The sequence below is a fragment of the Amborella trichopoda genome, chromosome 11 (assembly GCF_054954075.1).
Source record: "Amborella trichopoda isolate Santa Cruz 75 chromosome 11, AtrichopodaSantaCruz75HAP2 v2.0, whole genome shotgun sequence".
Taxonomy (NCBI): Eukaryota; Viridiplantae; Streptophyta; class Magnoliopsida; order Amborellales; family Amborellaceae; genus Amborella; species Amborella trichopoda.
The window spans coordinates 28,938,746-28,965,679 of record NC_142346.1 but is presented as its reverse complement, the minus strand read 5'-3'; the positions used below and the strand labels follow the sequence as shown (position 1 = coordinate 28,965,679).

General features: G+C 41.3%; 1 protein-coding gene across 6 annotated transcripts in view; it reads right to left on the bottom strand.

Moving 5' to 3' along the window:
• LOC18431105 (O-fucosyltransferase 9) overlaps positions 1 to 13,466 on the bottom strand; it is a 50,691-nt gene extending 37,225 nt beyond the window's left edge. For all 6 annotated transcript variants that reach the window (XR_016044229.1, XM_088851668.1, XM_088851666.1 and 3 more), the window contains exon 1: positions 12,635 to 13,466. Coding sequence is in view for 3 of the 6 variants with exons in the window: in XM_011623887.3 (XP_011622189.1) it covers positions 12,635 to 13,012 (378 nt within the window). In the remaining 3 variants the exon portion in view is untranslated. The remainder of the gene's footprint in view (positions 1 to 12,634) is intronic.
• Between the last annotated feature and the right edge of the window lie 13,468 nt (positions 13,467 to 26,934).

The window sequence follows — 26,934 nt, the reverse complement described above, 5'->3', positions numbered from 1 at the left end:
ACGCGAGTCAGCCCGAGTGCATCACGAACTCAGGTAAGGTGTGTCTTGCCTCACACCCTAATTCTTCTCTCACCGGTTGGTGTACCTGCCCTTGTTTTATACACAAGGCTCCCGAGAGAGCAGTCTCAAGTCTCGGGTTCTCTTTGAAACCCGAGACACGAGCCACGAGGTCAACCCGACCTGGGGGCGAGATCGAGGCATCTAACCACCCACATAGGCACAAAGTGGCATTTTCATGCCCCAAAAGTAGGCAGCAATTTTTAGGAACTCTACAATGGTCGTCAGGGAGTGGTTTAAACCTCGGGAAATACGACTATTTCTTTCATTCCAGAGAACCCATAGCAACACAAAGACCAAGATCTTCCAAAGTTGCATCCTGTTTTAGGGAGAGAAGAAGAAAGGAAAGCCGCGAGGAGCTGTTTGACCGTCCACGGGGTCACCCAGGTCATAATGAAGGAATCAAGCAGTCAGAGCGCGTATAGAATATGGTCGGGCAGTGGAGGAAGAGGTGGTCAGCCATCTTCTCAACTTGTAAGTAGAATACACAAAGGTTTGGCATGTGGAAACCCCTCTTTTAGAACTGGTCGCTTCTAAAGCCCTGCAATTTGCAAGTATCCAAGCAAAAGCCTAGACCCTTGGGGGAATAGGAGCAGACCAATTCTTATGGAACACAGTATTAGGGGTGTGTCTATGCACACAGTCTGCGTAGATGGAAGCTACAGAGAAGTTCCTGCTACGTGTGGGGCCCCAAGTAAGGACTCTTCACCCTAGATGGTGAAGAACAAACCCCGAAATAGATCTCAAAGGGTAAGAAGTTGAGTGGCTTCCTCATCCGAAAATGCCCCTCTAAAAATGGGACCCAAATGATAGTGTCGGCTATGAAATCATAATCTGAAATGTGGGCTTTGGGGTTAGCAACTATGGGATACAGGGAAGGAAAAGGTTGAATAAAGTTTGAAGTCCTGTCCAAAGATCCTTCCAAAACATGATCCATTTCCCTCAGCCAACTTTGAACGTAACCCTTGGTGTGAATAGAGGACTACTTTTAACTATGCTGATCCAAGCCCCTGAGGTTCAATGGCACGGGAACTTGGGAAATTAAACCCCTAGCTCCATATTTAGCGGCCACAACCTCCTTCCAAATGTGGGCTGTTCCTTTACAACTTTGCTAGAAGAGCTAGGTTGAATTCACTCAATCTATAGATGCCCATCCCCTCAGCTTTCTTGGGTCTACACACTTAGTGCCACAAGATGAGGTGTTTTTTTTACCCTCATTTCCTGCTGGACTATAGGAACCTGCACATGAGGCCCTCAAGTATGGATGCCAATGAAGCAAGGATATGGAAAAGGGACATAAGAAGAATGGCATATCAGCAAGGACAGCTTTTAGGAGGGTGATCCAACCCCCAAGAGAGAGAAGCCTACCTTTGCAATTTGCCAGCTTCCTATTGAATTTCTCAATGACAGTGTCCCATAAGTGTTTCCTGGGTTTTTCTAGACATAAGGGACGGCCTAGATAATCGAAAGGCAAAGCTTCAGTACTGCAGCCCAATTGATGAGCAAAAGGCCTTGTTTCCTTGTCCGTCATTCCAATGCCCATCAAACAGGTTTTGGCCATGTTTACCTTCATCCTTGTGGAAAGCTCGAAGGATTTGAGAAACAACCAGAGGCTATCGAGCTGTGAAGGGTAGGCATCACAGAAGATGATCATGTCGTCAGCATATAAAAGGTGGGGAATAATGGGACCACTACAAGACGAACAGAAAACTTGGGGAACTCCCTGGCTGTGGAGGCATGAAATGGAAGTTGAGGAAAGTTCTCCCACTATTGCCAAAAGGAAAGGTGATAGGGAGTCGCCTTACCTCAACCGTTAGAGATGCAGAAGTACCCTTGTGGAGTTCCATTGATGATAATGGATAAAGAAGTATAGCCTTTAATCCCGTTCTTGCCTAATCTTCATTGAAAAGCTCCCAATCAACGTGGTCATAGACTTTTTCCCAATCGAGTTTGATAGCCACGCCTCATTGACTAGAAAGGCTTGAGAGGTTTGCTAAACGGGCAACTAAGACATGTATTATTTGTTGTTAAGCCACAAAAGCTGATTAAGAGGAAGAGGTAACTTAGGGAGACCTTCAATCTAGTTGCAAGAATCTTTGAGAGAATCTTATAGGTGGAGTTAAGGAGGCTTATGGGCAATTAAGTCCATTTTTTTTCCTACTTTGATTTTGGGGATGAGGGCGAAGAAATGGAGTTCATTCCTTTGTGAATACACCATTTGGAGTAGAAGTCATTGAAGAAACTCAGAATATCAAGAGCAAGAGAATCCCCAAAGGTTCTGAACAAGATTACAAGGAAACCATCAGGTCTGGTAACTTTGTCCTAGGTCTAAATCATGTATTTCCTTTTTGATTGCCTCCCTAAAGAAGGGTCTTTCTAGTCACAAAGAGTCAGAATGAGAGAGTTTTCAAGGGAAGGTTATCAATGCTAGGTCTAGGGCCAAGTTTCTTGGTCTTGCGATGCTATTATTGAGCTAGTTTGGCCGGTTGAAAATTTGGTCACCTACTGATATCTAAGTAATAGTTTTCCCCCTACACCTAGAACTGGCGGTCTTATGGAAGAAAGTCGTATATCTATCACCCACTTTGAGCCACTTTACCATACACCTTTGGTATCAATAACTCATCATCTTGTTTAAGGGTGACAAGGATGTTCTGTCTTGCCTCTAATCTCTCATTTTTCTCAGGTTCAGACAAGGGTCTACTTTCTTCCAACTGGTCAAGGGTAGGGATTTTGTTGTTGAGGACCTGGGTTTGAGAGATAATGTTTCTCGAAAGGTTTTTGCTCCACTGGTTAAGGTTGGTTTTAAGGAGTTGCAGTTTTCTAGTCAATACCTTGTAACATTGAAAGAAGACCACCAAGTGCATGTCAATTGAGAGAAATATGGTTCCTCAAAGCATAGGAGCTTCCAAGTCAGATGAGAACAAGAAATGATCCAACTTGGAGAGGAGTTCTTCATCCGTATGGTCTAACTGGTGTGTGTAGCACCCGGGAGGGGGATGGGCTATTTTGGTCTATGAAGTCACAAAAAGCCCTCCTGCAAGCAGTAATTCTCCCCCCTAGTTCCTCTCGTGGGACCAACTTATGACATTGAAACCACTTCCAAGGACCCAAGGGACAAAGGGGGTAGGGGACTCATATTAAATATCAAGCCAAAGATCTACTCTGGTTTTGGAACAGCTAGGGCTATAAACTATTGTGTATTTCCACTGCAGTCCATTGAAGGATCTTTCTAGTACTACACTAATTGAGAAACTCCTTGTCGAAGAGGAGATTAAGGTAGGAACGGAGGGGTCCAATGCCACCCAAATACCATTGGATACCCCAATAGTCTCCAGAGCGACCCATTGGCAGCATTTGCAACCCCACACATTCCTAACTAGGAGAGCTCCAGCGTAGGTAGTTTAGTTTAGGCAAGGGCCATGATGTCCGGCACTAGGATTGAACCTAGGCTAGGGCAGCTATTTTCTTTTGGTAGCTACCTAGACCTAATATTCCAAACTAGGATTTTCATCCTGGAGAGTTCAGTGGCTGGGGCATTCTTCTTCTGAACCTCCCATGAGTAGGCGTGGAGCTAGGATTTGGGATCGGAAGTGATCTCAAAGGCAAGGTTATGAGTTCTCTAGTGCCTTTGGAAGTTCTCTTTTTTGGTTTTACCTGGGAGGCACCCACTTCCTCTCTGAGGATGTCCACGAGGTCCGAGATTCTTCCATCGTACACAGAACCCATGCTCTAAAGCTGGCATCCACATGTAGTACACCTCCATCTAACCTCCTAATCTCCTGGGGATGGGCTGACTCTAGGGATTGGATGTTGTAGTGGAAATCTTCATCGCCTAATCTCCAGTTGAAGCCTAGTGGCTCTAGCAAGATCAATGGAGAACGATTCAAGTGTTACAAAGTGGTTGGGTTGCAATGGCATAAGAAATTGAGTTTTTGAAATGATGTGGTTTAACTGGGTGTACTAAATGTATGTAATTGTGATATAAAGATGGTGATTAAGGTCCTCAGGGACCTTTTCCTACATCATGCAAGGTCGAGATGTCAAAAGCGAGGGTAGACTATGGGTGGGAAAGATCTTGGGATGAGAGAGGAGGGAAAGAAAAGCAGGAAGGCTAGAATACAAAGGTTAGACCACATGTAGTGGGGCTCAGCTGTGTGGGGCAGAAGAAGTACATGTCCTGTAGTGGTAGTCATTACAGAGCTCCACTTGAGAAAGAACAATATGCATATTGTTGTTTTTCTCCAACCTGAATTTTCTGTCATCATGAAAATGCTAACAAGCGGATTATGATTTCTCTATCACGCGATTTAGAGGGATCCCACTCTGCACACATCAAACTCATCTCTCTTTCCTATAGAGAGAGAGGGGAGAGGGAGAGATAAATCATGATCTGTCTGCAAAGCTGAAAGCTTTGGCCCTAGAGCGAGCGAGAGAGATTTAAGAGAGAGAGAGAGAGAGAGAGAGAGAGAGAGAGAGTTGAGTTACTAGGGAGAAAGAGGTGTTTTGTTCTTCTGCCAGCTAACTCTCGAAAGTGTGTTGTTCTTCTACTAGCTATCCACCAGAGAAAGAAGTTGTTTTTTCTCTATCACCCTTAGAGAGAGAAAGAGAGAGGGGGGAGAGAGAGTCTGTAACCTACCTAAAACAATGGAGAATCCCCCACTAAAAGGTCAATGGGAGTTATTAAAAGAGATTAAAGTGAGGTCAGAGGGGAGAGAAAGAAGGAAGAAAACCAGTCCAACTCTCTCTCTCTCTCTCTCTCTCTCTCTCTCTCTCTCTCTCTCTCTCTCTCTCTCGCTCGCAATATATATATATATAGACTCCAAAGTGGGAGGTGCATGGAGTAAATTATCTTCAGGAGCGCAGCAGTCTCTGTCTAACCAGAGATTTTGTTTCTGGCATAGTAGTGCATCAAGTTAAATCTCTATTGTGCAGAGTTCCCTGTAGAATTAAATTAATCACAGTACATAAACAGCAGTAACATTACAGAAAATATCTCGCAAATTGCAAAGGATTCAATTGAAGGGTGAAGCAAATTTACAAAGGAGAGCATAGAGCACAAGGACATCGCTAAAATTGCTGGACTCTCTAGCAAGGTAGAGTTTAGAATTGTAGGACCTTCCATTATTTCGAGGGAGTTCATCCGACACTAAGAGTGCTACCTCAAGCTGAAAAGACAGGGACAACCATTTTCTCCTATTGACCCTTCAACAGTTGAGGAATATCTATGATTTTCTTTCAGGATTGGATTTTTGCTTTGATTGGACTGGATTATCTTACGTTTGAAATTGAAAATCTGGCACAGCTTAGTGTCTTCCTTAGCATGTATGGGACTTGATTGTTGCTGGTAGAATTAAAGGGCCTAGTTTTAGGAGCTATGGTTCCCTCCACAACGTTGCTAGAGCTGCTCTTATCCAGCTTAGTAGTTTTAACTTGATCGCTCCTATTAATCGCATGAATCACTATAATCTTTTCTACACATTTTTTTCCTTTTTAGAGATCTTCTTCTATGGAGTAATGAACCCGCTTATGTGGGAATTCTCAAGCAATATGTAAATATAATTGATGCTCTCAAAATCCAACCTCCAAAAGAATCTCGCGTCTTAGTTTCTTCAAATTTTTAATTTCTTTGTGGTCCTAAACCCCAACAGGTAGAGAGACCATGCCAGTGGGTCTCTATACCTGCGGACAGGGCATTAGGGGGCATTAGGGGGTATATGGGTGATCTGGAACCCTTCAGAACACATCCTCCTCTCATCCCACCTAGGGGAGTTCTCCACCACCGTACTTCTCTCTCGAATATTAGACGGTTTCCTATGGAAATTCTCGTCAATACATGGTCCCAACTCAGCCTCTCTCAGACCAAGGCTTTGGGCAGAATTGGACCACGCAGCTTCCCTACCCCATCCTACTTGGTGTTTCGGTGGGGACTTCAACATCACAAGATGGTCACATGATAGGAGCTCCAATCCCACAATCAGCGAGGGAATGAGGGACTTCTCGGACTTCATTTTCCGTAGTGAACTCCGAGACATTCCGCTTCAAGGAAATTGTTTTACATGGTCCAATCATTCACCCCAACAATCCCTCTCTAAACTAGACAGATTCCTTCTTTCCTTGAATTGGGAGGAACATTTTCCGGGTTCTCATGCCATGGCCTTACCTAAACCCACCTCTGACCACTGCCCCATCCTCCTAGATACCCGAGCAGTTAGGAGAGGACCGAAGCCTTTTAGATTCGAATTATCCTGGCTTCAAGAGGAGTCTCGCCCCACCCTGATTTCAATTTGGTGGAACTCCTTTTCCAGCCAGGTTTCGGGAAGAGCAGGTTAAAGGCTCCAAACCAAAATCCAATTACTCAAAGCCTCCCTCAAAGGCTGGAGCAAGTCCATCCCCGGTAACTACTCCCAAACTAAGTCCTCTCTACTTAATTCCATCCAAGACCTAGGTCGAACTGAGGAGTCCAGACCTCTCACAAACACAGAATCAAACCTCAGAACCAAAACAAAACTGGAATACTTCGCTATCCTTAAAAAGAAGAACTATATTGGTACAAGAAGTCTAGAGTTAATTGGCTGAAAGCAGGGAACCAAAATACGAGCTTCTTTCACCTAATAGCTAATTGTCGCAAAAGGGACAATACTATCTCGATAATCAAATTGGACAATCGCTAATTGCTGCAACCAGAGGAAATCGAGTTGGCCATTCTCGATTTCTTTTGGACCCTATATATGCTGCCCCTACAGGCCCAAGACCAAGGATGACAACTCTAGATTTCTTAACCCTTCCGGAAGACTGGGGACTTTGGCTAGAGCAACCTTTCTCGGAAGAAGAAATCTTAAAGGCTATAGATGACTTAGACAAAGACAAAGCCCCCGGTCCAAACGGGTTTCCCATAGCACCCTTTAAAAATTTTTGGGAAACTTTTTGTCCAAATTTCTTAAGCCTTTTTGAGGAATTCTTCCATCGGGGAATCCTCCACAAAGCCATCAATGCCACTTTCATAGCCTTAGTCCCCAAGGTAGAAGAGGCGGAGGAACTAAAGGACTTTTGTCGAATCAGCCTGCTCAATTCCTCTTACAAAATTCCAGCCAAGGTTCTGACCTCAAGGCTACAACAAGTCCTTCCTTTAATAATCTTATCGTCACAGACAACTTTCATCAAAGATAGACAAATCCTGAATGGAGCTTTAGTAGCACACGTGTGCCTTCACTCAAGGCTAGTGTATCAAAAAGCGCTTGGCGGGTCCTAGGCAGCTTGCAGGGTCCAGGCCACCTAGCGCCTAGGTGGGCGCCTAGAACCTGGGCGGCTGCCCAGTTGAAAAAAAATAAAAATTCCAATATACCATATTCCAACAATCCAACTTGAAAAAAAAAAAAATATAGAAGTCGAGGAGAGAATTTTGATAATCCATATTGTTAAAACAGTAAACTATAAAACCATACAAGTGATATAAAAGTCAACACCCAACACAACAGAAATATACAGAAATTTAGAAAATATATAGTCTAACAAAAGTCAACACTCATGACTCAATACAAGTTACACAACAGTCAACAGACTCAACACTCAGCATCAAGAGGCAAGAGTCTTCAATCATCATCATCATCATCATCATCATCATCATCATCATCAAAAGGAATATCAATAGCGCAAGCCTCATCATATGCATCAGAGTCGAGACCATCATCATTCTTCTGAATCTGGCTCTTCTTCCTCTTCTTCTTCTACCTCCCTCTTACTAGTATGTGTAGTCTGTTCAGATGAGGCCCTAAGAGTCTTGACTACTGTACTCTTTTTTTTTGTGGTTCTGTGAACTCAAATATTGTATAATTTCCTCCTTGGTAGCCTCAGGAACATTTTTACACGGAGCAACATCCCCCGTAATACCGACAACGTGTTTTTTAAACCGATAAATTCCTCCATTAGTATCCTTTCCACAATAATTACATTTAATACAATTTTTATCACTTGGATTCAAGATATAACCATACTTCCAACCCGGATCACCACTCCGACGACTAGAAGCTGAAGAAGATACTTCGATAGAACAAGGCTTATTTTCATCCTTTTTTGATTCTTCAAAATTCAAAAGATGTCTAATCTCATCTTGAACTGCTTCAAGAACCTTTGTACAAGAAGCAACATTACCTCTAACATCAGCAAGGTGTTTTTTGAATTGGCTAATACCTCAATTGGTATCTTTTTCACAAAAATTATACCTTATACAATTTTTATCATTTGGTTTTGGGTTATACCCATACTTCCAACTCGGATCACTTCTTCTAGGAGTAGCAGAAATAGATCTATGACAAGGATCTTGTTCTTGTTTTTAGATTTACATAACTTAAAAATTGTTTAATCTCCTCTCAGACAGCTTCAGGAACATTTTTACAAGGGACAAAATCCCCCTTAATACCGGTAAATGTTTCTTAAACCGGTTTATGCCTCATTTTGTATCTTTTTCATTAAAAATGCATCGAACGTAATTTTTGTGATTTGGATTCAGGTTGTATCCATATTTCCAACCCGGATCTCCACTCCGACTAACTCCTAAAGAAGACATCTCAAAATAAAGCAAGAAATCTAAAAAATGCAATTACTTCGGTTGCTTGAACTCCAAACTTTGAAAACACTTTGATAATTCGATGATTGATCCAATAAAATGTAGTTTTTTGGAGTTTTTTTAGTCTAAAAGGGCTTCTTGTGGGTTTAGGGTTCAAATGAACCTAAAAGTCATCATTCTTAACTTTTAAATATTTCAAAATAACAAAAACAAAAACAAAAAAAAATAATTTTTTCCTTCTCTAGGGGGGGCACAAGCCCTGGGAGGTAGGCGGGCCGCTCAGGGACGGACAGCCCAGTTTGACCGCCTAGGCACTGGGCGGTCCGTGTTTTTGAACAATGCTCAAGGCACATGTCCAAGAAGCATGGTCTTATCTTCAAGATAGACTGGACGAAAGAGTACGACCATGTTGACTGGTCGATTCGAGACGAGTCAATGGCTAGAATGGGTTTCCAAGACCTGTGGAGAAAGTGGATGAGAGGATGCTACTCTCATCCTCACTTCTCGATTCTCATCAATGGAACCCCAAAAGGTTACTTCTCATCCTAGAGGGGGCTATGCCAAGGGGACCCACTCTCCCCCTTCCTTTTTGCCATTACAACATAAGTCTTTAGCCGTTCAATGCCTCATTTGAACCAGGAAGGTCTCCTCATCGGATTCAAGAGCAGTTCCCAAGGTCCAATAGTGTCTCATCTGCAATATGCAGATGACACTGTGGTGCTCCTTGATGTCCAGAAGAAATTGATAATCTGAGGCTTTATCTCATATGCTTCCGAATGGTTACAAGGTTCAAAGTTAGAGCAGAGAAATCAAAGATGATGGGAGTGGCACTCACAAATACTGAAATCATAGCGCTTATTCCAAATTGGGAATGCAAAGTGGAAGAACTTCCCACAACATACCTTGGTCTACCCTTGGGATTGGGGAAACCAAAAAGGAGACAGTGGTCGTAGGTGATTGATAAGGTTGACAGATGTCTGGTAGGGCGGAAAGGGAGATACTTCTCCATGGCTGGCCGTACCACCTTGATAAAACCTTGGTAAACGCTCCGGTCTACCTCATGTCTCTCTTCTACATGCCAACCTCGGTGGCCAACAGCCTTGAACAATTTTTGAGGAATTTCCTCTGGTTAGGACGCGCTGAGAGAACCTAATACCACCTTGTACTGTGGTACAAGATCTGCTTGCCCAAACACCAGGGAGGACTAGGGATTAGGACCTTAGAAAACATAACCTGGCCCTTTTAGGGAAATGGTGGTAGCGCCTAGCCACTCAAACAGATCCCCTATGGGCTCAAGTTGTACGCAGCAAATATAGGATTCCGGAAGGAGTTTGGGTGCCTGAGAGGAGGCAGCAGAGTAGAGATTCAGGAGCGTGGAAGTCGTTTGCCTCCTCTCTCTCACAGTTCACAAATTCATCAAATTCCATCCAAGAGAAGGAACAAGAGTGCACCTTTGGTCAAACGTTTGGCTAGGACACGCTCCCCTAAGGGAACTTTTTCCCTCCTTTTAGTTTCTTGCCTCAAACACGGACTCTACCATTGCAGAGGAAATGGTATTGTTAGGAGGCCGAAGAGTCTAGAACCCCTCATTCAGAAGAAACATCTCAGATGAGGAAACCAGCCATTTCCTGTCACTCTTGGCAGTTTTACATTCCATCTTCATCTCTACACAAGGGAGGGACTCCATGGTATGGACTCTAGCCCCCTTCGGTACTTTCTCGGTGGCCTCTTTTTATAAAAGACTCATCCAACCCCCACCTATCCTCCTAATCCTACGTCAGTCCTTTCTAAGGTCTGGTCCACAATTGCCCCTCCCAAAGTCCACACTTTCAACTCGATTGCTCTTGTTCTCAACGGGCACTCACAGTGGACCAGCTTCAGAAAAGAGGGATTCCAATCCCCAACAAATGTGCCATGTTCTTGAGCGAGGAGGAATCGAATCAACACCTCTTCATCCACTGTAAGCTAGCCCACAACCTTTGGAGTCAAGTATTGCAAATGTTTGGTTTCCAATAGGTTACTCCACCGACGGTCAAGGCCCTAATTTCCTCGGATCTGCGTCACACTGGCCGAAGGCCGGAAGAACCTTATGGAAGGCTACCATCGCCGCTTCTATATGGGTGATTTGGGTAGAAGGAATACGAGAATATTCCTAGGTCACAAACTCCAGGTACCAACACTTTTCCACAAGGTTACTACTCTAGTAACATTTTGGGCATCCAACCACAAGGTGTTCTAGGGCCTTTCAGCGAACACCTTTCTCAGCCAATGGGAAAACATATCTACCACCAACCACGAAAGGTGCAAAGATCAAACAACTGGCTGCCACCTCCAGAGGGCACCATCAAGCTCAATTTCGATGGTTGCTCCCTAGGGAACCCCGGCACTGCAGGATCGAGAGGTATCTTTAGAGACCACCATCACAATATTCTCTACACCTATTCTGAACATCTAGGCCACAGAGACTCTCAATAGGCTGAAGCCACGGCCCTGTTGTTGGGTCTCAAAATCTTTAACCATTCCTGGGGTTCACACCTTCTAGTGGAAGGAGATGCACACAATATTATCTCTTGGGCAACCGGGACAACACCACCTCCATAGTACCTACCTTCGATCTTTGATGGAATTGCTTATATTTGTAGGGATACATTCGTCTCATGGAAGCATATCTGAAGGACATGCAACGAGTTCGTCAATCTTCTGGCGAAAGTTGGGGCTAGGAACCAAGTAGAAGACAACGCCCGGTCTATCTCCTTTTTTGATCAAGACCACAGAAGGCACACAACATAGAACATCTCATTGTAATCGGGCAATTCTATAAGCCCAATTTTTGTTAACCTAATGTAAATCTCTTGTAATAGGGCAGGTTTATAAGCCCACATTTTGTATAGGGTCTGCTGACAATTTTTTACCGAGAGACCTGTTTAGAGGGTTCCCTCGGACTACCACACATCTATATTCCAACTTCTCTTAGCAATACAAAAGTTAACCTTACTCAAAAAAAAAAACAATGGTAAGGAAAATTTATCTAATACCCAAACCAGAGTTATAGGCCTCTAACATGGTGAGTTTGGGGAGAAAATTTTCATTTTCTCAGTTCTCGTGATCCCAAACCAAAAGCATAGTTCTTCTAATCAGCGTTCAAAAATTCAAACTTGATGGCTACACGGTAATGCCCAAAAATTGCGGCCAGATGAATTCTGGACTAAGAAAAACCATATGACTTTCTCAAATTTTCATGTGAAGAATTCTAGGAAACTAAAATGACTGCATCGAAATCAAATTAGGCTAATGTAAGACAGACCTTAGCACGACCACATCATGTTTTTGTTTTATATATATATATATATATATATATATATATATATATATATATATATACAACATCCGGGTTTTTCATTTGTAAGAAGTAACCACCTGGGAGCTCACTCCAACAACATTTACTTGAAGCCGAGTTTCTATGAACTGGTTAATAGACAAGTAACAACCAAGTTTCTCCAGCAATTGCTGCTTTAAAAAACATTTCAATCAAACGCCCATCAGCACAAAGTAGCAAACAAAAATAAATAAATAAATTTGAAAGATCAAAAAATTAAGAAAAGAATCCTTTAAACAAAAGCAAGAACCTCTACTTATGAAGCATATATTCACTGAAAAGTTCTCTCCCTTATGAAGCATATGCTCACTAGATATAGCAATGAACAACTTCAGTAACAGATTTAAACTTTCGAAATCACAGTACCAAATAGCACATCCAAAAAGAAGATCACAAAAGCAAGCCCTCACGTTCTCCATAAACCGGAGCATTCTAAGTAGACATCCTGAGCCCTAGCTCAATTCAACAATAATCTATCACATTTTCTACAATTTAACAAAACGAAATTACAGATATAGGGCCATTTACATTTTTAAAATAAAACCACGAAATTCCAACAACAACAAAAAAAAAGAGGAAGAAACGTTTCATAAATTTACACCACGCAATCAAAGTTGAAGGTGAAAAACTCATACCGCATTCGAGGCATTGTCATCAGCTTGCATGGAAGGCCATAACTTTTTGAAAACCTCGGGACTCCTATAGGTTGATCCAGGAGGTGGGCGATTAGCGACTACAGGCCCCTCAAATGGCAGAGACCCCATATAAAACAACATCCCGCATATATAAACAAGAGGCACAAAGAGCAAGACCCCATGCCTTCTATACACAACAGAGAAAAGAAGATACACAAGCCTATGTATTACATTCTGCAACTTCAGAGGAGGGCCAAGCCCCAAAGCTCCTCGAGCCTTTCCTCGAGAATGGCGAAACCTCGGAGAGCGACATGGAGAGGAAGGAGGGGAATGTGAAGAGGCTAAGCCGCCATTAGCGAGCCTATTGTAAGCGTTCATGCTTCGACCTAACGATACCTCGGCTCTGGATAAACCCCAGGGGTTTGGTTCCTCTGGTTCTAATGGCCATGAAATCTCAGCATTTCAGAGCTCCTCCTCCCCTTTGTAAGAAACTTGTTGGTGAGAGAAGATCAGGTGGGTAACCAAGAATGCTCTCAAACTGAGTGGGAGCGCGTTTTGCCAAACAGAAAATCTAGTCAAGCGAGAGAGGGAGCGCGTTTTGCCAAACCAGAGATGAAGGGTGAAAATTGGTTGACACTTCAATGCGAGCCTCTCTCCCTCTCAATGTGGAGATCACGGTACGCAATTCAAAGAGTTCACTTCCGTTGCAAGCTCTCTGGTTCACTTTCTCTCTCTTCTTCCTCTGTCTCTCATTCAATGTGAGAGCGCATTTCTCTGGTTCACTCTCTCTCTTCCTCCTCTCTCTCTCATTCAATGTGAGAGGGCCGTTCTCTGGTTTACTTTCTCTCCTCCTTCAATGACGGGGCATTTCTCAGGTTCACTTTCTCTCTCTTCTTTCCCCTCAATGTGAGGGCATTTTGGGTAACAGAAAGAGCTGCCTCTCTCTCTCTTTCCAAATCTGAACTGATCTGAGCCGTCAGTGCGATGATCACCGGCACTTGTCTTCAAATCCAGGCCATCTCACTCTCTCCTCTGCCTCAACTCCCCGCGGGGTTTAAAACATTACAGCTTAACATTTAAGTCGCCACTTTCTCTATCCTCTTAGACCTTCACATTGCACTTTCTCTCTCTAAACCTCACATACTTTTCGTTAATTCTCATATATTTTTCCTTAAATATGTTTGAGCTTTGCAGCCGCCTTCGGCCGGGACAAATATCGCCAACCAGATTATAATGGTTTCCTTCTCGCATATGATAAATGTGTCTTATTCATATATATTCCCTTCAATATTTATGTATTTGTTAAAATATGTTAAATCTATAATATCCATGAGAAAATTTGGAGAGGAACGCAATTGGCCATACCGACAAGATTAAGTTTATAATTTACGGCCAAGGGATGCTGATAATGACACTTTAGGATAACGGGAATTTAGCTCCTATTGTCTTTATGTCATGGAAACTCCAGAAAAATAAGGATTATATGTAATGGAACTATTTAGGTCACAATTACTTACAATTATTCGATGTGAAATCTGATCATTTTGTGTAACAAAATTTTAAAAAAAAAAAAATTTAACTTGAACTTGGTCAGCAACCCAATTTCACATCTTATGATTAAAATTAAACATGACCACCTTGTAACAAAAATAAATATGTCTTTATATAAAAATTGACTAAACTTATATTTTATTTATTAGATAGTTACCCAAAAAATAGGTATCGGAGGCCTCCTGAGTTTGATTTATTAGCAAGGTATAAAGGAAAAAAGGGTGTTGCTCAAAACAAACAAACAAAGTTGGCTTTCTTCCCATAAAATGGAACGCACTCTAGAAATAGTAGAGAACATAGTAAAAAGCTTGAAAAAAGGGAGTATTTTCCTTTGTTTTTCTACTTTTCTTTATTAGACAAAAAGTAATAGGGCCCACGCGCTCTTTCAGGTACAAGAGAGAGCGAGTGAATCACATGCTTGCCATGGCTTGCTGAATAATGAATGAAGCATGGCGTGTGCAACAACTCGATGAGCAAGTATTGAATGTCTCACATTGCACCATGTCCCTCGGCATAGAGAATTCGTGACACTTGATGTTTTAATGGATGTCAAAATTGCGAAGCGCATTTTCTTTTTTTAACATTCGTATAAAACGTTTTTATTATTTTTTTAAGAAATTTATACACATCATCATCATTATTGTTAAAGCTTTTTTTAATTAATTGGAGTCGGCTATATGAATTTTCATCTGTTTTATTTAGGGTCATACCCTCAGTGAGGCCACAAGTTCTCATATCTTTTCTCATTATTTTCAACCATATCCTTTTGAGCCTTCCACTTGTACTAAATCGTACTTCCTAACAAGTGTTGTATCGCATATATGCCACACATGACCAACCCACTTAAGTTTACTCTATCTCATCTTGTCACCTATTAGTGCTACATCTGAATTTTCCCGAATGTATTTATTTCGAAATCTATTCCTTCTTGTCTTGTCACTCATCCATCTCAACATCCTCATTTGTACTACTGGCATATTGTTTTTAGACTACCCAACATTTCTTCCCATATAACAAAACCGGTATCATAATTGTCCTACAGAACTTACCATTCATCTTCATTAGTATGCAGTAATGACATAAAATTATGATTGCACATCACCACTTTGCCCACCAACTCCAATTCTATGTGCAACATCTTCTCCAATATCTCTATTTTCCTAGATTATCGATCCAAAGTATCAAAAGTACACTCATTGTGACATTTCATGGGCGTCATTATTAACTATTTCCTTGTCTCTACTTCTATTATTATTAAACTTGAGAAATTTACACATGTCCCTTTCCTTATCATGTTTATATCTTTTTTCCCCAAATTGCCCCTTTTTTTTTTTTGAGAAACATTACAATCTTTATTCATATCACCACAAAACCTTACATCATTACACAATTAAAATTGGCATATACAAGAACCAAAAAAGAAAAAAATACAAATTATTATAATTCCAATATCTCAACCATTTTGTTCAATTGTTAAGCTCGTAGCAGAGACACAAGCTTCCACAATACCATCAGCCTCCATATTACTCTCCCTATAAACATGCACAACAGAATGTTCCATACCCTCACAACAATCTATCAATTCATGGATCAACTATAAAACTCATGGGTATTCTACTTCTCCTTTAATCCATTTGATGATATTCATGGGTCCCCTTCAATAACAGTAGGCTTTTGAAACCTTCTAGCTAACTTCACACCTTGCAAGGTAGCCCTACACTATTTCATTTGCCGTGGCAACCCAATTGGTCCAAAGAATTTGAATAATGTACAACCACTACAATCCCTTATAACCCTACCAAATAATTTTTTTCAAGCAATTGCATTGTTGTCTTTGCATTATTTTTCAAAACAACGCTGATTCCTTTCCTTCCAAATCTCCCAAAGAACAACAACTCAAGCTACCTTCCGTATTATATGCCCCTTCTTGCTTTATCCATTCATCAGCCATTCCCCAAATAGTTCATCAAACTGTATAGATCCCAACCCAGTGAAACCCAATCCGACTAATATCTTAGCCCATACATCATTTTGTTTATGATGAAAAATTAGATAGATCTTCCGATGAAGATATCTCGATTTTAACACCTTAAACTAAATAAAAATGCAAGAAATAAAATGGTAAAAAAAGTGGGACAAATCAAATTCAGATATGAGGCCAGATCTCCTCGGAAACGAGCAGATCTACTCTCAGATCTGTGGTGGAGCCAACATGATCCAAATCATCAAAAATACGATTTTTTAAGAAAACTATTCAACATAAGATCAAATTAAAATTAAAACAATAAAACAATAAAACAATAAAACAAAGGAATATAACGATACCAATCCGGGTCGAATGGCTCAGGACTCCCGAGCCTTCGAGGGCTCGCCTGTATCAGCACCAACGTCCTCTTTGCCTCTCTGATTCGAATGTCGGCCGACAAGTCTTGATTGAATAGGGTGGTTGTGCCCTGAAAATGGCTTAGAACTAGGGTCCTCAGGCTTAGGTTAGATAGGGTTTTTTCTCTGAGTTTTTCTCTCAGATCTCTATCTTCTGCTCCAGGGTTTCTAATCTCCATCTCTAATCGTTTCTCTCTGTCCCCTAGGGTTTTTCACTCTCCTTCCCCCTCAAAATGCCATGAAAAGAGGGTTTATAGGGGTTAAAATCCGTTAGAAAGGATATCCTCTTGCAACAAACAAATTCCCCCCAGTCAAAGATACCATTTTGGGGAGGCAGATTTGGGCGGCACGGGTCGTGTCACCTGGGCGACACGGGTCGTGTCACCTGGGGGGCACAGGTCGTGTCGCCTAAGCGGCACGCCTCGTGCCACACAAACTAAAAATGGCTCCAAATTGAAAATTTTCTTTTCAAGTGTGTTCCTCGGCCTCTCGTGAAGCTATCAATAAAAATTTGGGTCAAAACAAATTTTTTTGCTATTTTTAATTAACTTTTTGGTAAAACAGGACGTTTACATAAATCTGGTTCAAAACAGGGTTTCTGCGGGGTTTTGGGCAGGCAGACTAGTTTCTGGTCATTTTTGGGTTTCCTAGGTTAAGTATAATCCTAAAAATTCAAGAAACCACATAATTTGTCAGATTTAAAATGTGATGTCTACAGGCCCCTTTTGGCACTCCCTGTCCGTCGGGGGACAGGTGAGTGGCAAAGAAGTAAACAGTCTGGCGTTCCCTATCCTTCGAGGGGCAGGTGAACGTCGAAGATTTCTTTCTGAATTCACGTGGTCAGAGGGCACACCAACTATCCCTCCAAGTCATTGCACTCATCGAGCTCACCCACCTAGGGCATTTTTCCTGCTAGGGTTTTCAGCGTGAAATGTCGATGAGTTACACAAGCTTGAAACTTGAGTTGGATTTTCTGGCCATACCACTTAACTTTAGGGGTTTTGCAGTTCGAAATTTTTTAACCCTGACATCTTCTTTGATCTCCTTTGGCTTTCCTAAGGCTGTCTATAGGTTTAAGAAAAGAGAGGATAATGCAGACATTGAAAATTTGTTCCTAATGTCACATGGTCAGAGGGCACACCAACTATCCCTCCAAGTCATTATGCTCACGGAGCTCACCCACCTAGGTAATTTTTCCTCTTAGGGTTTTTCGACATGAGATGTCGGCGAGTTACACAAGCTTGAAACTCGAGTTGGATTTTCTGACCATACCACTTAACTTCAGTTTCAAATTTGCAAGCCTGTATTTTCCTAAATTTCCTAGGGCTTTCCTATGGCTTTCTATAGGAAAAAGGCTTTTTATAAGAAGAGACTTATCTGGCAGAATCCGAAGAGAGAGACAATGCAGCAACGCGGTAATCCCGACAACACAGAGATCATCATATATGGGTGTCTAAGCTCATTTATTTTGAAAGTCATTTTAGAAATTTTGAAAGTAGGGGGAGATTTGAAATGGAACTCGGAGTAGGGACACGTTACGATTAACAAATAAATTAAAGTTTTTGAAAACACAGACATATAGTGAAAATTTTGAAAAGAAGAAGATAATTTTGAAAAAGAAGGTTGGTTAACAGTTTTAACTCCTGCAATTATAGATCCCTCTAAGCAGTTTAACGTCATGCAGCGATGGATGGTGTAGTCGGCACTTATACTCATACGACCGTGGAGTTTTTATTTTTTATTTATATATATATATATATATATATATATATATATATATATATATATATATATATATATATATATATATATATATATATATATATATATATATATATATATAGATGAGTAGTGATCCTATGAGACCCCCCCACGCCCATGTGAGTAGGACCCCAAATGATCACCATCAAATGGGGTCCTACTCACATGGGTGTAGGAGGGTCTCATAATGTCATTTCTCATATATATATATATATATATATATATATATATATATATATATATATATATATATATATATATATATATATATATATATATATATTTTTTTTTTTTTTTTTTTTTTTTTTTTTTTTTTTTTTTTTTTTTTCTTGCTACCCCTGTTGGGGAATGGTTTTCTTTTAATGTAGGTCTTACAGTTTAACCACTTGTGACCCCTTTGGTGGACCCTATGTGAGCGTGTCGCGTCCTTGTTTGAATCTTCGAGATGAGGAATCATCAAGTATTTCTTTATCTTCTAACCTCAGCTCTTGTATTGTAATTTAAAGAGAGTTTTAGGGAGTTTCGAGCGAAGCAGAGTCTTGAAAATACATGATACTGCCCCTAGGTGTTTAAAATCTCTTTGGATTTCTAATTTTGTTCCTCCTCCACTCACCCTTTCAAAGTTTCAGACGTTCTAGGTCCTTAACAACGTTCCGTCAGGCAAATGCTTATTGATTTTCTTTTAACACCACTTTGACTCAAGGGGAAGAAAATGAGATGTTTAGAGAGAAAAGACTTTGGATATTAGAAGGAATGAGAGAACTTCTTCTTTTTTCGTCGCCCCAGGTCCATTTTGGGTGTTCAGCCCGGTAGAGTTTTTTCCAACACTTGGGGTTCCTTTCGGATTTTCAGCTCAGCAGATTTTTTATTTTTTTTATTTTATTTATTTTTTGAATAAGAGAACAATGACAAAGGAAGATGAGGAGGAGGAAGAAGGGTCAATATGCGTCTTTTTTTTTAGTAATTCGCCTCAAGATCATGTAAGAATTCAATCATCTTTCCCTCCTCCAAGTGGCAGAGAGGTTTTAATATCGGTCTTCCTCTGATTTCCCTTGACCCAAGTTGGCATCCAAACTCTCTTTGACAATGGTTGTTGAATTTCCATTGAACTTTTCCTTTAAACTGCTCCACTTGAACCTTGATTTTGGGACTAAACATTACTCTCAGTTTCCAAATCCCTTAGCCTTCTGTATGGATAGATAGGCTCATCAGGGTTTTCCCATTAATGGAGTACTTCATGTTACACATTAGGTGTTAATGCCTTTTGAAGTGTGAGGCATGAATGCCTCATTTGGTTATTTGCAAGGGGTGATTGATCACCCAACTCCTTTTCAATAATCTTTTTCATTGCAAATTTTGAATTGCTTTTCAGGGGTTAACTCCATAGTGGACTCCTTTTAGGTGCTCGAGCTTAGGTGAGACTCTCGCACAAGAGGAGTAGTTGTGTTGGTACTAGATGGCCTTACGACATGTTGGGAGTCAACAAAGAAGGGTTCAATCTCATTAGTTGCCCCTGTTGTATTAAAAGGCCTTATGACGTGTTGGGAATCAACAAACAATCTCATTAGTTGTCCCTATTGTATCATCTTCATGCGAGGACTTTGTTCTTCACAGGATGAATTCTCTTTATATGGTGGTGCTCCGGTTATCGGAGTTGTGCTCATGTGGTTAATGACTTTTAGAGAGCATGCCTCTTAAGGAGGTAACATAGTCGGATTTTTAATATCCAATTCTTGATCCAAGATTGGTGGATCATTAAAGAAATCTTGTGAAGGTGGCCCACATGAGCCCCTTAGAATTTTCAAAGGTTCGAGCTCTATCAACTCTAGTGAAGATGCTAAATCTTTGGGAATAGTCAAAGCAAGGCTCTTTACTTTTCCATCATTTATAACTGGGTTCACCTTGAGAGGTGGCTTAATTAAATCTTCTAAGCTTGGCTCCTCATCCCAAATAGGTGGGTTGGGTGGCCCAGGTGGGCTTCTTAAAATTTCTAAAGGTTCATCTTTTTTTGATATTTGAGGTGTTGGCCCTTTGTTTGGAAGCATAATGGGAGACTTTGGGGTGTTGACCTGTTGTTTAGAAGATGATCCCCTTCTCGTTGATATAGATCACATCAATTTCTAACATGTCGTCCTCATTATATTAATCCCACTTAGGTGGGTCGTCAAGGTTTTGGGGTGAAGGGCTTCCCTTTAGCACTTGTTCATTTACCCCCTCACGAATTATTATCCCAGAATTAAGAATTTTCTTGTCGTCATGGGCTTGGGGATTCATAGCTTCAAAACCTTGGTTGAGCTTATGTTCCAATTCATATTGCTCTTGTGAGCTTGATTCGTTGCCGCACACGTATGAACCCCTTATTGTGTTGGCTTGGAAGTCTTGGTTGAAGGGTTCATATGCCCTAGTGTGACTCTTGATGATGGGGACTTCTTGTGCCATTTTTTGGAGTGTATCTTGGAGTGGAATCCCATATGCGATACCCATTTCTTCTCCCCTTTCTTCGATTATGAGTTTAGAGCTAAGGTCATCCTCACTGGTTTGATCTTAAGTATCCTTAGTCATTAACTCCTGAGTGAGGTTATGCTCGTTTTGTTCTTCATCTACTGGACTTTCCAGTTGATTTCTTCTTTTGCTTCAAGGCATTTGTGGATATTCTTCAGGTTTAGGCATAGCTTGAGATTCTCCTGAGTTAATCAGGTTGACATCAATATTCTTTGTCGAGACATATAGAGTTTCTGATTACTCTTTACCATTTACATCTTCCTTTTCGACACTTATCATGTCGTTATCGATGAGATCTTGAACTTTATGTCTGAAAGCTCATCATTCCTCTATGTTATGGGAATAATTTTGATGCCAATTACACCATTGAGATGTACCACCTCCATGGGAAGGAGGAATCTTGGCTGCTGTCGGCAATTCTATGAGCTTTGCCTTAAGCAACTTCTTCATGACATCGGTCATAGGCTCATCAATGGGAGTGAATTCCCTTGGTGTAGAAGTCTGCATTCTCCATGTGGTAGAATGAATTTTAGTCTTTCCCTGTGAATGGTTTGCAAAAAGTTTGCTTTTCTTGATCATGTTTACCTCCCCTTCTTGAGAGGTTTTTTTGGCTGCGGCTTTATCTTCCTTGGCTTGCTCATATCGTGATACTCTTTCAAGCATAACATCAAATGAGTATGGGACTGCCCCCATACTGAAGAACATGATATATTTTGGAGTCATGATCTCTAATGCTAGGATTACCTATGCGGATTCAGGGAATGGAGTTTCAATGACTCGCATAGCGGTCTCTCTGAATCTGGTTATAAATATGGAAGGAGACTCGCCCAACTTCTGTTTGATGGAAGTTAACTCACTAAGGGTGATGGGTCTTGGCTAACTCACCAAGGGTGATGGGTCTTGGCCTTCCTCCACTATAACGAGAGGAAAACTTCCCGAACATTTCGTCAGGAGTTGCTTGAGGGTCCTCCTTCATGAATCTTTGGTGCTACATCAAGGGTTCTTCTTTTAAGTTATGCGAGAACATGACCTTAAGTTGGTTGTGTCAGTCTCACAGTGTGTGGACCATCAATAAGTAGGTGTTGATGTGTGCCTCAGGATTCTCTTTCCCTGAAAATATGTTTCTGAACTGTGGCATCACAAAACCCACTGATAGATCTTTAGGTTTCTTAGAATTTCTTGTCCATAAGCTGTAGGAGTTGAGAAATCCCATATCCCCATTTTGTCTTAAGAGTCTTGAAGGTGTTTCATACGAGCGAATTGATCTGTCATTATAGCTGTGAGCTGGCTCGGTTGTATGGTTTGTTGAACCTGGCTTTGTGGTATGTGACTAGTATGAACTAGTTGTTAGACCCATGTAATGGGTTGCCCCAAGTATTGAGCCTGAGGAATGTGTTGAACTCGATGTGCCGGTTGTCAGCTTGTAGACTCATCCGAGTTGAATTGAGTCAGAGCATACCCATTACTCGGAGGTTGCACACCTTGGCCATTCAAGGAGGCCTGCAGGATAGGATCACCACTTAACTGGGTTGGACGACTCAAGCTGCTATGACAGCTAGACCTCTGACCTTGAGCAGCTAGGTCTACCAGGGACCTAAGTTGGATGATCTATCCCTAGGGTTAGGATGTTCCCTTGCCTTGGCATTAAACTGAAAGAGTGAAGGAATGCCATTACTACTACCAGATGGAGTTTGCAGTTGAGGTAGACTCAGGCTCGAGTGATGATTAGAACTAGACCCCTCGCCCGTAGTGGGCTGGATTGGCAGGCTAACAGCCTTAGAATCATCTTGGTTTGAACCACAATGTTGGACTTGGCCTATGACTTGAGCTTCTGACCTGACTTCCTGGATTGAGTGCGTTGGATGGTGTATCCTCTATTGAGGAGGTCTTGAAAGTAAGCATGCAGTTTAAGATTGTCTTTATATCGAGTTAGGTCAAAACCCTGATATTTACTAGCGATGGATTGCTCGGGCAGGCTTTCCCTAGTTGCGTGTGAACCCACTCGCCCACTAACTGCCTGACTACCAAGATTGGAATGTTGAGCTTCTAATTGACTATCGGAGTTCACACGGCTGAGATCGACTGACTCAAAGATTTGGGCTGGGGCCTTATTCTTATTGTGTCGACTGGATTTGAGGTTAACCCCTATGTCTTGGAGAGTTGCCCCCGACCTGACCCCTTGACTATTCAAGGTGTTACGAACCTTACCAACCTATTGGCTCGTGACTTCTAAAGGGTGGCCTTGAAGGCGGCTTGAACAGCTAAGTTTCGTTCCATGCAGGTCTAGAGTCGGCTCACTGACACGAGTGCTATGGATGATTTGTGAGGAAGCACTGTGATGGTGCCTCTCAAACTGATTAGGTTCTCTAGATCTAGACTGAGCTGGGACCATAGGGTTGGACCTTGCTCTATTATGGTCCTGGGTCATGATTCCTAGACTTGGTGAGATCTAGACTCGACGCCTAACTAAGATCTAGGTTAAGACTAGATTGGATGAAACTTGTTAGACTCAATGGGTTTTGGTTTGAACCCTGAACTAGGGTAAGCCTAGTCTAGCTCTAGAGACAACTTTAAGCATAGATCTATGCTAGAACCTAGACTAAGACCTAGACTAGATGGGTATGAGTCTCGGCTTGGACCAAGAGTGAGTTTAGGTTCGGACCTGGTGTGAGCCTGGTTCGGACCTAGACTGAGCTGGGTGCAAGCCAGGGCTTGGACCAAGAAGGTTGTGATAATCAGACCGGGCGTGGACCCGGACTGGATCAAAGGTTGTTTAGGTACGAGCCCTTGGCTCAGATCGAAAGGTGGCCTAGGTTTGGACCTGAGCTAAGCTGGGTATAAGCTTGAACTTGGATCTAGAGAGTTTTAATGATCAGACTAGGTGTGGACCCGGACTGGATCAAGTATGAACTAGGAACGATCCTTCGGCTCGGACTAAGAGGGGGCCTAGATTCAGACCTGGGTGTGAACCTGATTCGGACCTGGGCTAGGCGAGGTACAAGCCTGGACTCGGACCCAGAGAATTTTGATAAGCAAACCCGGTATGGACCCGAACTGGATCAAGGATGACCTAGGAACGAGCCTTCGGCTTGGACCCAAAGGGGGCCTAAGTTCGGACCAAGGCGAGACCTGGTTCGGACAAGGGCTAAGCTGGGTACAAGCTTAGACTTGGACCCAGAGAGTTTAGCTTGGACCAAAAGCGGGTCTGAACTGAGATCTAAGATTAACCAGCCAGATATAAGCACGCAAGCACACAAAATTTTTTTACCTAGTATTATAGGTAGGCTTGGCTTGAGAGTGGGTTCCTAACTATTCAAATGTGCTTAGGCTGATATAGGTCCCCACAAAGGTCCTGACCTCTTGTTATAGGATGTTCACCAAGTCTGACTATACGCAGAGTTGCTTTGAGGCAAATGATTACGGAGGGGCACTCATAGTTAAAGTTACGTGAATCCCAACCGCCTCGACTCTCAAAGCTAGGTTCCCCTCACGCCGTTAACATGGATTTTGAGGGTTTTTGAAATACTTGTTTGTTGGTTTCCCAAGCACTCCCGGTTCGGTGTGTGCTGGAGTGTGTAAAGAAGCATGATATTAAAATAAAGTCAAGCACACAATGCACACAAAACAAGAAAGGAAATAAGTGAGCTCTCGACATTGATCGTGCTTAGCGATGCACGCTTCAAGGCAAAACTCACTCGAAGCACAGTATAGATGGAGGGGAAATCAACCCCTAGAAGGTAAAGTCAGAACAATGTGACCACGCACGGTCCATGCTAAGTCGAGCGTGGCCCGAGTCAAGGGTGACTCGAATGGGACACAATTCTAGGAGGGCGCGAGCATCCCTTGATGTACTTTTCTTATTTTTTTATATCTTTTTTTTTAAAAAAAATTTGATGAAACACAATTAAACTAAGCATGGTGAAAGCAGGGAAAATATGGTTTCAGTCAAAATTAACAAACTAAAATAAAAAATAAAAAGTCAGGAGCAGGACAAACTTATCTAAAGCAAAATATTTTTTTTATATTTTTAAAAAATTTATTTTAAGCCAAAATTTTGTGGACAAGAAGCCAAACGACTTTGGAATAAGCCTGTGAGGTCCCAAGAATTTTCTAGGACCTTTGTGATAGGGCAGCACAGGTCGTGTCACACTTATAGGTTGGGCTGCACAGGTCGTGTAGCCCAAAAAATATATTTTTATTTCTATTTTTTTATTATTATTTTTCAACCTTGATGAAATAAGGCTACGAAAACTTGCAGAAGCAGAAAAATAAAACTTTTTGATGAAATAAAATTAAAACAAAGTGAAACAGAAGAACAACAGATGGAACATACTTGTATCAAGAAAAATATGTTTTTGGTATTTTTAAAAATTTTATTTTGCTCCAAAATGTTTTGAGCAGTCACAAGAGAGTCCCAGGTCCCAGCCTGCAAAATTTCAAAAAAAATCTGACTTGGGCGATGGGGGTACCAGAGGGGGTGTTGCTCGGACTTGAGCAGCACTACCTGTGTTGCCTGGGTGGCACGCCTCATGTCGCCCGGGCGGCACACCTCGTGTCATCCGGGTGGCACTTCTCTTGTCGCACAAGGAAAACAGTCGCTCAAAAACATAAATATATTTTTATTTTTTTATCTTGTTAATATTGATGAAATAAGACTACTTTAAACTTGGAAGAAGTATGAAAAAAACTAAAATTTTGATGGAATAAATTAAAACAGAGTAAAAAGGCAAAAGCAAATATCATAGATTTGTATCAAGTAAAATATTTTTTTGGTATTTTTAAAATTTTTATTTTTCTTTGAAATTTTCTGAAATGTCATAAAAACGACTCTAGAATAGATTTACAAAGTTTTAGAAAATTTTGAATCTTTTAAATTTTGGGTGACACGGGGAGTGTCACCCTGGATCTGGGCGGCATTGGTGGTGTCGCCCAAGCGACACTTCTGGTGTGGCCCAGATTAGACAGGGTTTTGGAGCACTAAAATCATGGATCTTGATTCCTGTAGATTCTTTGTACTTTTTGTGACTGATCACAGTGAAAAATAGTGAAATAAAATTGTACTTTGGCGCTTGGATCAAGCTCGAAATGCCCCACAGTGGGCACCCAAATTGTTTATGATGAAAAATTAAATAGATATTCCGATGATGATCTCTTGATTTTAACACCTTAAATTAAATGAAAACGCAAGAAATAAAATGGTAAAGAAAGTGAGACAAATTTAATTTAGATCAGAGGCCAGATTTGCCTGGAAACGAGCAGATCTGCTCTCAGATCTATGGATCATGTCACCTAGGGTTTATAGGGGTCACCTGGGCAGCACAGGTCGTGTCACCTGGGCGGCACGCCCTATGTCGCCCAAGGCTGGGTGGAATGAGTCGTGTTGCCTAGGCGACATGCTCAGTGCCGCACAAACAAAAAATGCACCAAATTGAAAGTTTTCTTTTCAGGTGTGTTCCTCAGTTTCTTGTGAAGTTACCAAAAACGTTTTTGGTCAAAACGGTTTTTTTTGCTATTTTTAATGAGTTTTTGGTAAAACAGGGCATTTACAGAAATCTGGGTCAAAACAGGGTTTCTGCAGGGTTCCGAGCAGATTGGTTTTGGGACACAAGATAGGTTGTGTGAACTATGGATTTGGGTTTCTTAGGTTAAGATCCTAAAAGTTCAAGAAACCACATAATTTGGTGAATTTAAAATGGGGTGTCTACACCTTTTCATATCCACAATTGAAGAATAAGTGCTAAATATTTTCCTCATTCTGTTTACACATAATGCAAACATTAACAATGATTTTTTCTATCTTACGCAGCATATCGATTAGTTAAAATTCTATTCAACTTCGGCAACCATAAAAAAGCCTACTTTAAAAGGTATAGACCATTTCCATATTTTACCTGCCTGTGTATCTAACCATCTAATTCGATCACAATGTAGCAGTTTGTAGCCCAAACTAACTGAATACTTTCCACTTCTACTAGGTTCCCATACAACTATATCACCCAACTCAAGACAATAGTAAAATAGTTGTAATAGCGCCAAACATTGCACATATTTATTCACAACATCATTATTAACTATTTTATAAGAAAAACATATATCCCAATTTA